Source organism: Triticum urartu, chromosome 3, assembly GCF_003073215.2.
Source record: "Triticum urartu cultivar G1812 chromosome 3, Tu2.1, whole genome shotgun sequence".
Taxonomy (NCBI): domain Eukaryota; kingdom Viridiplantae; phylum Streptophyta; class Magnoliopsida; order Poales; family Poaceae; genus Triticum; species Triticum urartu.
The window spans coordinates 511317777-511330976 of NC_053024.1; the positions used below are offsets into that span (position 1 = coordinate 511317777).

Consider the following 13200-nt stretch of genomic DNA (forward strand, 5'->3'; position numbering starts at 1 on the left):
AAGAGATTAGAACAGCTCCGTGCTATTAGGGATAGGGTGGGACCCTTCTATGAAGAAATCAAAATCAAAGGCCATATTCCAGAACTGATGAAGAAATAATGTGGTGGCAGCGGCCTAGTGTCCAATGGTTGGTTGAAGGAGATAGCAACACGGCTATTTTTTTCACAAGAAAGCGAGCAATTAGCGAAAGAAAAACCGGGTTGAGAGGTTTGCCCGGCCGGATGGATCGTTTAGTGAGGATCAAGCTGAGTTTGATTTCAAGAATATGATGTTTTATAGAAGTCAGTATATGTCCGAGGGAACCATTGGCATTGAGGAGGTTTAATCATATGTGCCTTGTAAAGTTACAACTGATATGAACCAAGCTTTGTGTCCTACGTTTAGTGAAAAATGGAGTCAAGCAAGTTTCAACGCATCCTCAGTTAATTCTTACTCCCTCCGTAAACTAATATAAGATGTTTTAGATCAGTATCAATCCAGATTTAAATTGTGCGTTCTTTGTTCCCTGTAGTACGTGTGATCGGATTTACAAACAGTGTGGCACCGAAAGTGATTTAGTTGCTTGATAGATCCTGCTTTGTTTTTACCGAGGTAAAGGGGCCTTTTTCTTTGTCGACAAAAGGGTAAAACGACATAAAGGGGTTGCAGGTGACCGGTATCATTGTAGCCGTCAGGGGCATGCTTTTTTTTTTACTAAATAATGAGCTCAAATTGAGCTACGTACAAATGTTTGCTTGTGAGAAAGTGATCAGGCTTGTACTTGTTAATGAGGCTTAGCCGCCGGCCAGGTAGATATATTATGCACTCAGAATGTCAGATGTCCTCACGGGCCTCGTACTCCGCAGAGATGCTTAGTGGCCGGGTGCATATTATATCGTGATTTACCATCAAGAATATGATAGAATCTGGCGATGCCCATGCATGTGGTTTGTGCGTGGGTAGCAACTGGACGGTGGATAGTATGGCTATGGCGGCTTAGGTTCTGTTGGCTAGCGGCGAGCGGGATCAGCGTGGGTTGGACAACGATGATGTCGATTGTCTAACAGTCTAGGGAGGTAGGAGTACATGTTTTAAGGTGGCACGATAGGCTGATAGACTGTGAGCCTGTATCGGATCTCAGATCTATTTGGACCTTTTGGTTGATAAGGGCGTCTACAATGGTAGACTCTCATGCAGGCACTTACAGTGAAAAAAGAGAGCAGAAAATTGAAAAAGAGCTGGGCGCTTTATCCTCCAACGCAAGGCGCTAATCATAGGGATCAGCGTGGGTTGGACCACAATGTTGATTGTCGACAATCTAGGGAGGTAGGAGTGCATGTTTTAAGGTGGCAAGATAGACTGGTAGACTATGAGCCTGTACCGGATCTCAGATTTATTTGAACCTTTTGCTTAATAATATGACTGCATGTATCATTCTGATGCAAAGCAACAGAGACGAGGCTGGGGATAACCATTCTTATAAAATAAGATAAAAATAAGATAGACTGATAGAGGTAGAGGCGATAAAACCAAATTGCTAGATAATTCAGTAGCTAGGCTCATCCTTCCATTTCGAAAAGAATTAGCTAAACTCGGCCCTAATTTTCTAGTGGTATTCGGTCTTCGAGCTGCAATCCTTTTAGTGGAAGCTAGGGAGTCAGGGAGTCTTTGGTTACTTGGTCTATACGATGAAAGATGGTAGCTCGGATATGTACAATCGGTTTGGATGGCGGTCCAGTAATAATAGGATAGGTGTTTAGTCATCTAGTCCTGTTTTCGTCTGTTGTGGCACTTTTTACTTGTTTTTCTTTTTACCTTTTCACCTCTGAGCAAGCTTATTCTGAATCATAGACCTTTTGAATACTTTGATTCATAAAGGGGCTGCCATCATCTGATGCAGAGGCCGGGGTAATCTTCTTTTCTAATAAAAAATCTTTTTAATGGTATTTGGTCTTCGAGCTGTAGGCGGTACAAGGCTAAGGTGAGGAAGGTGGTGTGGTCAGGCATAAGAAGATGAAAAGCTGAGTTAAGTTTGCGTTAAGTGATGTTCCCCAATCAATTTGAGTAGCCATTGTCAGGAAGCAAAGGGTCAAAAAGATTCTCGGTCAGTTAAATAACCCCGGTAGTCAAGCCTTGAATACTTTTACCCCACCATAACAATAATAATAATATAATTAACATCTCAATCATACTCATCTAACCATTCTCCATGCTTCTAGTGCTACGACTACGAATTAGCCCGATAGCAAGCAAGGAATACTGATCCCTAGTGGCTCCAGTACACCCTATCCAATGAACACCCTCGAGAGACTGAGCCGGCATATCATTTTAAGATTTAAAAAGAAGTCATCGTAGACGCCTCGTCGGTTCCTCTGACCATTCAACCACAACTTGGTTCGTTGTTTGACCCTATTTTTAGTGGTACTAGACAATTGCATCTGTGCTGCAGTAAGGTTAGCTTGCAATTGCGCCGCCATTGTTTATACATTTATGATGTTAAAGATTTAGTGAGATTTTTTATGTGATATAGAAAAAAAGTGGGACTTTTATATTTAGTAAACATTTATATTAGTTTATCAAAGGAAATACTACGTTTTTATTCGGCATGTTTAGTAAACATTGATCAAATGATCTTATATTTAGTAAACATTTATTAGTCTAGTAGAAACCCAAAAGATAAAAGGAAGAAACTTAAAACAGGGAGGGGGCGGGGAGAACGTAGGGCGGTAAGCTTAACAGGACGAAATAACTTTATCTTTTTTTTTCAGTGCGTATAAGGGGAGTTTTGGTCTTGAGTTGTAGTGCCTTTCTTAGTAGAGGGGTAAGATGAGGAAGGTGGTGATCACCCATGAGAAGCAGATGAAGCGCTGAGATAAGTTTGCGACAGTCAATTTGGGTGGCCAAGGTCTAGAAGCGAAGTGTCAAAAAGATTCTCCGTCGGATAAATAACCTCTGCAGTCAAACCTACATTTCTTTTACTCCATCAATCAAGACAGTAACAGTAGTAATATATTTCCACAAATTGTCTAAGCAACCACTAATTCCCGAGTGTTTTTTCATCGAAGAAAAAGTTTAAGGCAGGTAACAATGGCCTGGCTGGCAAAAGGCAAAAGACATATATACACGCGCAGCATCTACATTGGTTTCCTGAGGGAAAAACGTTCATCTGTCAGATAAACAAGCCTGTATACCCTCCGACGCACACCTTTAAAAACCCCACCCACCCATCTAGCCATCCATAATTGCATTCAAAGGCGAGCGTGAGACTACCCACAGCACTCAGCACTCAGCACCTTCGTCACCATCCGTTGAGTGTCTCAGGCTCTCAGCGTGCGCGTCTGATCTGATGGCGGCACCGGCAGGAGATTCCTCCGGCGGCGACAAGTACAGGTCTCACCTGGCCGGCGAGGGCGAGAAGAACACCGTGTGGCGGCACGGCGCGCCGCCCACGTACGACGCCGTGAACAGCCTCTTCGAGGCCGGGAGGACTCAGGTATTTCGTCGTCGATCTTCAGTTCGTCACACGCACGCGCGTCCTATGTCCGTCGTGTGGAAGGAACGCCACGGTTCTTGTTTTCTGCGACGGGGAAAGAACGCCTCTTTGTCGCGGCCTCGCGGCAAACCGGTGGCCGCATCTGCATGCACCGGTGCGTCACACGCGTGTTTCTTGTCCCTTCTTTGCAGGAGTGGGCGAAGGGGTCGCTGGAGGAGACGGTGCAGAACGCGATCAAGACGTGGGAGATGGAGCTGTCGCACAAGGCCCGCATCGGGGACTTCAAGTCGGTGAGCCCCGGCCGGTTCACCCTGTCCGTGAACGGCGGGCGGGCCCTGACGGGGGAGGAGACGCTGGCCATGGGCAGCTACAACGCGCTGCTCGCCAGCCCGATCCTGCCGGCCACGGGCGCGTACGACGCCGCCGCCGAGACGTTCGAGTCCTCGCACGACCTGTTCCGCTCCGCCTTCCCGCGCGGCTTCGCGTGGGAGGTGGTCAAGGTCTACTCCGGCCCACCGGTGATCGCCTTCAAGTTCCGGCACTGGGGCCACATGGAGGGGCCCTACAAGGGCAACGCCCCCACCGGGGACAAGGTCGAGTTCTACGGCGTCGCCGTGCTCAAGGTGGACGAGCAGCTGCGGGCGGAGGACGTGGAGGTGTTCTACGACCCGGGGGAGCTGCTCGCGGGGCTTGTCAAGGGCCCCAAGGAGGAAGACGAGGAGGCGGCGGCGCTCGCCGGGAGGCTCCGCGAGGCGGCTACGGTGTCGGCGTCAGGTGCCGACGCGCAGCCGCAGGCCTGCCCCTTCCTTGGCTCTGGAAAGCAGGGGTGATCGAGTGGCCTCATCCAATAAAACGTGTCGAGCCTCCAGTCTTCAGGGGGTTGCTGTTGCATCACTGTTTCGCAATCAGAAAGATCTTTTCCGTCAGCTTTGGAGACCAACTGAAAGCTCAGTTCAACGTGTAATCGTACTGTGAAGTGCTTGTTGTTTGGTTGGAAGTTGTTGGGTCAAGATCAGGATCGATCGGGATCGGTGAGTACAGCTCTGTGAAGAAGTGGTTTCTGACGTGCTAGATGATTGATTGCTGCTTGAATTAAACTGTTTCTTGCACACACACACAAAAGATCTTATTTCATATTTCCTTTATGAAATAAATTTATGCAACTTTATGAACAAAAATAGTGATGTTGCACGTGACAGACCTATATGTAGGTGCCACATCAGTCAAAACGCTAATCAAAACCACTCCGCCGAACTTGCCCGTGGGAACTGAACCTTAACCTTTCAATCCCGGGAATCGATACCCTTTGCGCACTGATCCCGATCGATCCCGGCCCTGGTTGATGCACGGGGAAAAAATCATTACCAACTGGGATTATAGTCTACTATCATCGATTATAATGGCCCACATGTTATACTCTCTTCGTCCGGAATTACTTGTCGTATAAATACATAAATATGGGTGTAGACTAAAACATATCTAGATACATTCATTCGTTTCGACAAATAATTCCAAAGGGTGGGAGATTATCTTCATCCTCGTTGTCGTAGAACTGATCACATCGCGCATGACGACAAGGGTACCAACTGCACTAGCGTTCTATTCAACTCGCCATGGACACCCACACATCAGCTTGGCCTTTGAGCTTGGCCTGAGGAATAGACGGGCGCACACCCCACCACTACCACGTATGTCGCATCATTAATTTCTTTTCTTTTTCTCATGTTTCTTTTTTTTACGCTTTTATTGGTTTTTCCAATTTTTATTTTTACTATTTTCTGTTTAATTCAGGAATATTTTTTGAATTCACCAATGTATTCGAAACACGGGAATTTTGTAAAGTTCATAAACATTGTATGAATTTTTTGAATATATTTTAAAATCTGTGAACATTTTTAAAATTTGGAATACTTTTCAAAATTCCTGGAAAAAATATATTCAGAAAATTATTAAATTCATGAATATTTCTTGCCATTCGAAAAAAAGGAAATGCGGTTTAAAGTTGTGAACACTAAAACTCATGAACACATTTCAAATTTGGGAAAAATATTAAGTTCATGAGTATTTCTAAAACTCATGAGTTTTTTGAATTTTAGGGAAGTTTTTCTTAAATTCAGGAATATTTTTTTAATTCATGAATATATATATATCATATATATATATTATGGCCAATTTTTAAAATTTAAGCAAATAAAATAAAGTCTGAAACAAAAAAAACATGCTGAAAAAAGTAGTATACATGCCGCAATAGCTGGCAAATGATGAACTGTTATATGGGCTTTCCCATTTAACACCCTACACAGGCGATTGCCCAACATCCAATATGTTGCGTGTGTAGGGTGTTATATGCCGCAATAACTGTTATATGGTCTCCTTCTTGAACTGTTATATGTTGCATTGGCTAGAGCATGAATTCAATATGGTATCCGAGCCAAGAGGTCTTGAGTTCAATACCCTGCCAACACAGTATTAAATAAAAACGATTCTGCGGCCTACAATGATCCCACGTCTAAGGACTAAAATGGACTAGACGTGAGGGGAAGTGTTGAAATATATTGCCCGCCTCCCTTCATCAGATCGGTCTTTTGGTTGCATTAGCTATGCTGGAGCAGGCGACTCCGGCCGTGATAGATGCGGGATACAGGGACTGATCTGGTCACTGTAGGCTCGCTGTGGGCGGGGTGGACCACGACTCCATGGCTTCTACGACTAGGTTCTGCGGCGGTGGCGGTGCGAGACTGCATGGACGAGCTTCTGTGGGCATGAGCGAAGGTGTGCGGCGATACGGGCGAAAGTCCTGCACGACCAGAGGCCGGTGGCGATGGCGCATGTGGGTGTCATTTTCCTCGGAGGCGTCACCTGAGGTGTGTTGGCATCTTCCTCGTGCTCGGATGGTGGTTTATCTCCGGGCGAAATCCTAGGTCTGGTGTTGGATCGGTGTGATGGCGGCGTGTTTGACGTCGTTCCTTTGTTGGTAGCATCACGTTTGGAGACATTTCCTGGAAGCTCTTTGCGGCGCTCCTTCAGTGCTCGCCGCTGTTCAAGGTGAAGCTCCAGACGCAATGTACGAAATCATCGATGAGTCCAAGGCGAAGCTCTTCCTGGGATCAACCAAGTCCCGCCATTTCCCCCCTACTTCCAGGGTGGATGGTGCGTTGGCGAGGGAAGTTGCAGTGGGAGCTGCTGCTGTCTTCGGAGGTGATCGGCGTTGTTCGAGATGCGGTGGTGATGCTTAGCTTAGGACAGGTGCTTCGGTTGTGTAGTCATGTTGTTTGTGGTGGGTGTAGCTCTCTGCAGCTATTAGGGCCGCAATTTTTCCTTTCTCTTTTGATCCTCAGATCTTCACCATGTTGTTCTTTCGCTGTTTTCTGCTTAATCTGAATCAAGCCAGCAATTTGTTGGATCTTTCAAAAAAACATGCACTTCTACAAACTGACGACTAACCAACAGTAACATAAAGTACTTGAAAATATTGCGAGTGATGGTTAACATGAGGACACCCTAGTAGTGAAATGTTGTTATGGCCAAATGGTGTTTGCATTTGAGTAGAATAGTATTTATAGAAACAACAACATCATCTGCAACCGAGGAGGATCAGAAACCACATAAAATCCAGTAATTCAATTCCGTGCCCGAGCTCATCTGTACCTGGTGAACAGTAAATAAAGAAGTAGCAGAAACATTGAAAAAAGATCTGATTTTCTTAATGCAAAATTCTTGAGTGTATCAGGTCCGTGCAAAATTTTGTGCATAAGTGACAGTCGAGTAATTCGTGGCAAAAAAGGCAAAATGAACTCTGAATAGCGTTGTTTTCAGAAGTTTCACACACGCCCGAAATTTGTCTTTTCGCCGAGAGCTAATGAGATGTCCAAACACCACAAAATTTGGCACAGGCATCACACACCACAACAAATTTCAGTTTTTTTTGGATTTTTTTACCATTCTAAACGATTTTACTGTTCACCCACAAGAGCATTTGCACCTGTGAGCCAAACGTCGTGTCCCATAAGGGTAAGTCACATTACATATGCATTTTATACATGTTGTTATGAAAACAACTCTCGAATAGGGAGTATCCTTAGTCGTGCAATTGTAAGCAAACTTAGCCCCCCGGTGGGGGGGGGGGTGCACAATATTCTTATAGTGAAGGCCGTCGTACACGAACAAAACCAACAACATTGTTTTTTGAATAGGTCAAGTCGCCTCAACACAACACGATCTAGTCGTATGTTAGGAATGCCTCAGGGAGGTGGATGGTCGCAGTCTCTGAGTTGTTCGTGACTCGTGGAACCCTTCCCAATTCTCCTGCCCGAGATTGGCCTGAGTCATATGCAACTCCTTAGACTCAAATCGAGAGATTCTTGAACTTACAGAAAAGTGTTGGAAATATGCCCTAGAGGCAATAATAAAATGGTTATTATTATATTTCTTTGTTCATGATAATTGTCTATTGTTCATGCTATAATTGTGTTATCCGGAAATCGTAATACATGTGCCAATACATAGACCACAACACGTCCCTAGTGAGCCTCCAGTTGACTAGCTCATTGATCAAAAGATAGTCATGGTTTCCTGACTATGGACATTGGATGTCATTGATAACGGGATCACGTCATTAGGAGAATGATGTGATGGACAAATCCCAATCCTAAGCATAGCTCAAAGATCATGTAGTTCGTTTGCTGTAGCTTTTCCGAATGTCAAGTATCATTTCCTTAGACCATGAGATTGTGCAACTCCTGGATACCGTAGGAGTGCCTTGGGTGTGCCAAACATCACAACGTAACTGGGTGACTATAAAGGTACACTACAGGTATCTCCGAAAGTGTCTGTTGGGTTGGCACGAATCGAGACTGGGATTTGTCACTCCGTATGACGGAGAGGTATCTCTGGGCCCACTCGGTAATGCATCATCATAATGAGCTCAATGTGACCAAGTGGTTGATCACGGGGTCATGCATTATGGTACGAGTAAAGTGACTTGCCGGTAACGAGATTGAACGAGGTATTGGGATACCGATGATCGAGTCTCGGGCATGTAACGTACTGATTGACAAAGGGAATTGTATACGGATTGATTGAATCCTCGACATCGTGGTTCATCCGATGTGATCATCGAGGAGCATGTGGGAGCCAACATGGGTATCCAGATCCCGCTTTTGGTTATTGACCGGAGAGTCGTCTCGGTCATGTCTGCGTGTCTCCCGAACCCGTAGGGTCTACACACTCAAGGTTCGGTGACGCTAGGGTTGTAGAGATATTAGTATGCAGTAACCCGAAAGTTGTTCGGAGTCCCGGATGATATCCCGGACGTCACGAGGAGTTCCGGAATGGTCCGGAGGTAAAGATTTATATATAGGAAGTCCAGTTTCGGCCATCGGGAAGGTTTCGGAGGTCGCCGATATTGTACCGGGACCACCGGAAGGGTCCCGGGGGTCCACCGGGTGGGGACACCTATCCCGGAGGACCCCATGGGCTGAATTGGGAGGGGAACCGGCCCCTAGTGGGCTGGTGCGCCCCCCTTGGGCCTCCCCTGCGCCTAGGGTTGGGAAACCCTAGGGGTGGGGGCGCCCCCCACTTGGCTTGGGGGGGGGGAAGCCACCCCTTGGCCGCCGCCCCCTTGGAGATTCATCTCCTAGGGCCGACGCCCCCCCAAGGCCCCTATATAAAGAGGGGGGAGGGCAGCCACACCCCTTGCTCTTGGCGCCTCCCTCTTCCTCCGTAACACCTCTCCTCCCCGCTTGCGCTTGGCGAAGCCCTGCCGGGATCCTGCTGCATCCACCACCACGTCGTCGTGCTGCTGGATCTTCATCAACCTGTCCTTTCCCCTTGCTGGATCAAGAAGGAGGAGACGTCTCCCAACCATACGTGTGTTGAACGCGGAGGTGCTGTCCGTTCGGCACTTGGTCATCGGTGATTTGGATCACGACGAGTACGACTCCATCAACCCCGTTCTCTTGAACGCTTCCGCGCGCGATCTACAAGGGTATGTAGATGCACTCCTCTCTCCCTCATTGCTAGATGACTCCATAGATTGATCTTGGTGATGCGTAGAATTTTTTTAAAATTCTGCTACGTTCCCCAACAAAAAGATCCAAGATCCCTAGTTCCACCTCCCCCTTGAGTTGTCTTTATTTATTTATGACCTGCATGTCAACATAAATTTCATGTAATTACTTTACTTTATTGCTAAAGCGTTAGCCATAGTAGTAGAAGTAATAGATGACGAGACAACTTCAAGAAGACACGATGATGGAGATCATGATGATGGAGATCATGGTGTCATGCCGGTGACAACGATGATCATGGAGCCCCGAAGATGGAGATCAAAAGGAGCAAATGATATTGGCCATATCATGTCACTATTTGATTGCATATGATGTTTATCATGTTTTACATCTTATTTGCTTAGAACGATGGTAGCTTAAATAAGATGATCCCTCGTAATAATTTCAAGAAAGTGTTCCCCCTAATTGTGCACCGTTGCGAAGGTTCGTTGTTTCGAAGCACCATGTGATGATCGGGTGTGATAGATTCTAACGTTCGAATACAACGGGTGTAAGCCAGATTTACACACGCAATACACTTAGGTTGACTTGACGAGCCTAGCATGTACAGACATGGCCTCGGAACACAGAAGACCGAAAGGTCGAGCATGAGTCATATGGAAAATACGATCAACATGAAGATGTTCACCGATGTTGACTAGTCCGTCTCACGTGATGATCGGACACGGCCTAGTTAACTCGGATCATGTTTCACTTAGATGACTAGAGGGATGTCTATCTGAGTGGGAGTTCATTGAATAATTTGATTAGATGAACTTAATTATCATGAACTTAGTCTAAAATCTTTACAATATGTCTTTTAGATCAAATGGCCCACGTTGTCCTCAACTTCAACGCGTTCCTAGAGAAAACCAAGCTGAAAGACGATGGCAGCAACTATACGGACTAGGTCCTGAACCTGAGGATCATCCTCATAGCTTCCAAGAAAGATTATGTCCTAGAAGCACCGCTAGGTAACGCACCTGTCCCAGAGAACCAAGATGTTATGAACGCTTGGCAGTCACGTGCTGATGATTACTCCCTCGTTCAGTGCGGCATGCTTTACAGCTTAGAACCGGGGCTCCAAAAGTGTTTTGAGAGACACGGAGCATATGAGATGTTTGAAGAGCTGAAAATGGTTTTCCAAGCTCATGCCCGGGTCGAGAGATATGAAGTCTCCGACAAGTTCTTCAGCTGTAAGATGGAGGAAAATAGTTCTGTCAGTGAGCACATACTCAAAATGTCTGGGTTGCATAACCGCTTGACTCAGCTGGGAGTTAATCTCCCAGATGACGCGGTCATTGAAAGAATCCTGCAGTCGCTTCCACCGAGCTACAAGAGCTTTGTGATGAACTTCAATATGCAGGGGATGGAAAAGACCATTCCTGAGGTATATTCAATGCTGAAATCAGCAGAGGTGGAAATCAAAAAGGAACATCAAGTGTTGATGGTGAATAAAACCACTAAGTTCAAGAAAGGCAAGGGTAAGAAGAACTTCAAGAAGGACGGCAAGGGAGTTGCCGCGCCCGGTAAGCAAGCTGCTGGGAAGAAGCCAAAGAATGAACCCAAGCCTGAGACTGAGTGTTTTTATTGCAAGGAAAGTGGTCACTGGAAGCGGAACTGCCCCCAAATAGTTAGCGGACAAGAAGGCCGGTAACACTAAAGGTATATGTGATATACATGTAATTGATGTGTACCTTACCAGTACTCGTAGTAGCTCCTGGGTATCTGATACCGGTGCGGTTGCTCACATTTGTAACTCAAAGCAGGAGCTGCGGAATAAACGAAGACTGGCGAAGGATGAGGTGACGATGCGCGTCGGGAATGGTTCCAAGGTCGATGTGATCGCCGTCGGCACGCTACCTCTACATTTACCTACGGGATTAGTTTTAAACCTCAATAATTGTTATTTAGTGCCAGCTTTGAGCATGAACATTGTATCAGGATCTCATTTAATTCGAGATGGCTACTCATTTAAATCCGAGAATAATGGTTGTTCTATTTATATGAGAGATATGTTTTATGGTCATGCTCCGCTGGTGAATGGTTTATTCTTAATGAATCTCGAGCGTAATGTTACACATATTCATAGTGTGAATACCAAAGGATGTAAGGTTGATAATGATAGTCCCACATACTTGTGGCACTGCCGCCTTGGTCACATAGGTGTCAAACGCATGAAGAAGCTCCATGCAGATGGACTTTTAGAGTCTCTTGATTACGAATCATTTAACACGTGCGAACCATGCCTCATGGGTAAAATGACCAAGACTCTGTTCTCAGGAACAATGGAGCGAGCAACCAACTTATTGGAAATCATACATACTGATGTGCGCGGTCCAATGAGTGTTGAGGCTCGCGGTGGCTATCGTTATGTTCTCACCTTCACTAATGACTTGATTAGATATGGGTATGTCTACTTAATGAAACACAAGTCTGAGACCTTTGAAAAGTTCAAGGAATTTCAGAGTGAGGTTGAGAATCAACGTGACAGGAAAATCAAGTTCTTGCGATCAGATCGTGGGGGAGAATACTTGAGTCACGAATTTGGCACACACCTAAGAAAATGTGGAATAGTTTCACAACTCACGCCGCCTGGAACACCTCAGCGTAATGGTGTGTCCGAACATCGTAATCGCACTCTATTGGATATGGTGCGATCTATGATGTCTCTTACCGATCTACCGCTATCATTTTGGGGCTATGCTTTAGAGACTGCCGCATTCACTTTAAATAGGGCTCCGTCGAAATCCGTTGAGACGACACCGTATGAATTATGGTTTGGGAAGAAACCTAAGCTGTCGTTTCTAAAAGTTTGGGGATGCGATGCTTATGTCAAGAAACTTCAACCTGAAAAGCTCGAACCCAAATCGGAAAAATGCGTCTTCATAGGATACCCTAAAGAAACTATTGGGTATACCTTCTACCTCAGATCCGAAGGCAAGATCTTTGTTGCCAAGAATGGGTCCTTTCTAGAGAAAGAGTTTCTCTCGAAAGAAATAAGTGGGAGGAAAGTAGAACTTGATGAGGTATTACCTCTTGAACCGGTTAGTGGCGCAGCTCAAGAAAATGTTCCTGAGGTGCCTGCACCGACTAGAGAGGAAGTTGATGATGATGATCATGAAACTTCAGATCAAGTTGCTACTGAACTTCGTAGGTCCACAAGGACACGTTCCGCACCAGAGTGGTACGGCAAGCCTGTCTTGGAAATCGTGTTGTTAGACAACGGTGAACCTTCGAACTATGAAGAAGCGATGGCGGGCCCGAATTCCGACAAATGGCTGGAAGCCATGAAATCCGAGATAGGATCCATGTATGAAAACGAAGTATGGACTTTGACTGACTTGCCCGATGATCGGCGAGACATAGAAAATAAATGGATCTTTAAGAAGAAGACAGACGCGGATGGTAATGTAACCATCTATAAAGCTCGGCTTGTCGCTAAGGGTTATCGACAAGTTCAAGGGGTTGACTACGATGAGACTTTCTCACCTGTAGTGAAGCTGAAGTCCGTCTGAATCATGTTAGCAATTGCCGCATTCTATGATTATGAGATATGGCAAATGGACGTCAAAACGGCATTCCTTAATGGTTTCCTTAAGGAAGAATTGTATATGATGCAACCGGAAGGTTTTGTCGATCCTAAGAATGCTGACAAGGTGTGCAAGCTCCAACGCTCGA

At 45.7% G+C, this 13200-nt stretch overlaps 1 protein-coding gene across 1 annotated transcript; it reads left to right on the top strand.

Moving 5' to 3' along the window:
* The first annotated feature begins 3209 nt into the window (after positions 1-3209).
* On the top strand, positions 3210-4668 carry LOC125548583 (pathogen-related protein). Its single transcript, XM_048712154.1, has 2 exons — positions 3210-3472; positions 3664-4668. The coding sequence occupies exons 1-2, from the start codon at positions 3326-3328 to the stop codon at positions 4300-4302; spliced, it is 786 nt and encodes a 261-aa protein (XP_048568111.1). The 5' UTR covers positions 3210-3325; the 3' UTR covers positions 4303-4668.
* The last annotated feature ends 8532 nt before the right edge of the window (positions 4669-13200 follow it).

Coding starts and splice junctions, on each gene's coding strand:
- LOC125548583 (XM_048712154.1), top strand. CDS start 3,326: ATGGCGGCACCGGCAGGAGATTCCTCCGGCGGCGACAAGTACAGGTCT. Junction 3,473..3,663: donor TCGAGGCCGGGAGGACTCAG/GTATTTCGTCGT, acceptor CCTTCTTTGCAG/GAGTGGGCGAAGGGGTCGCT.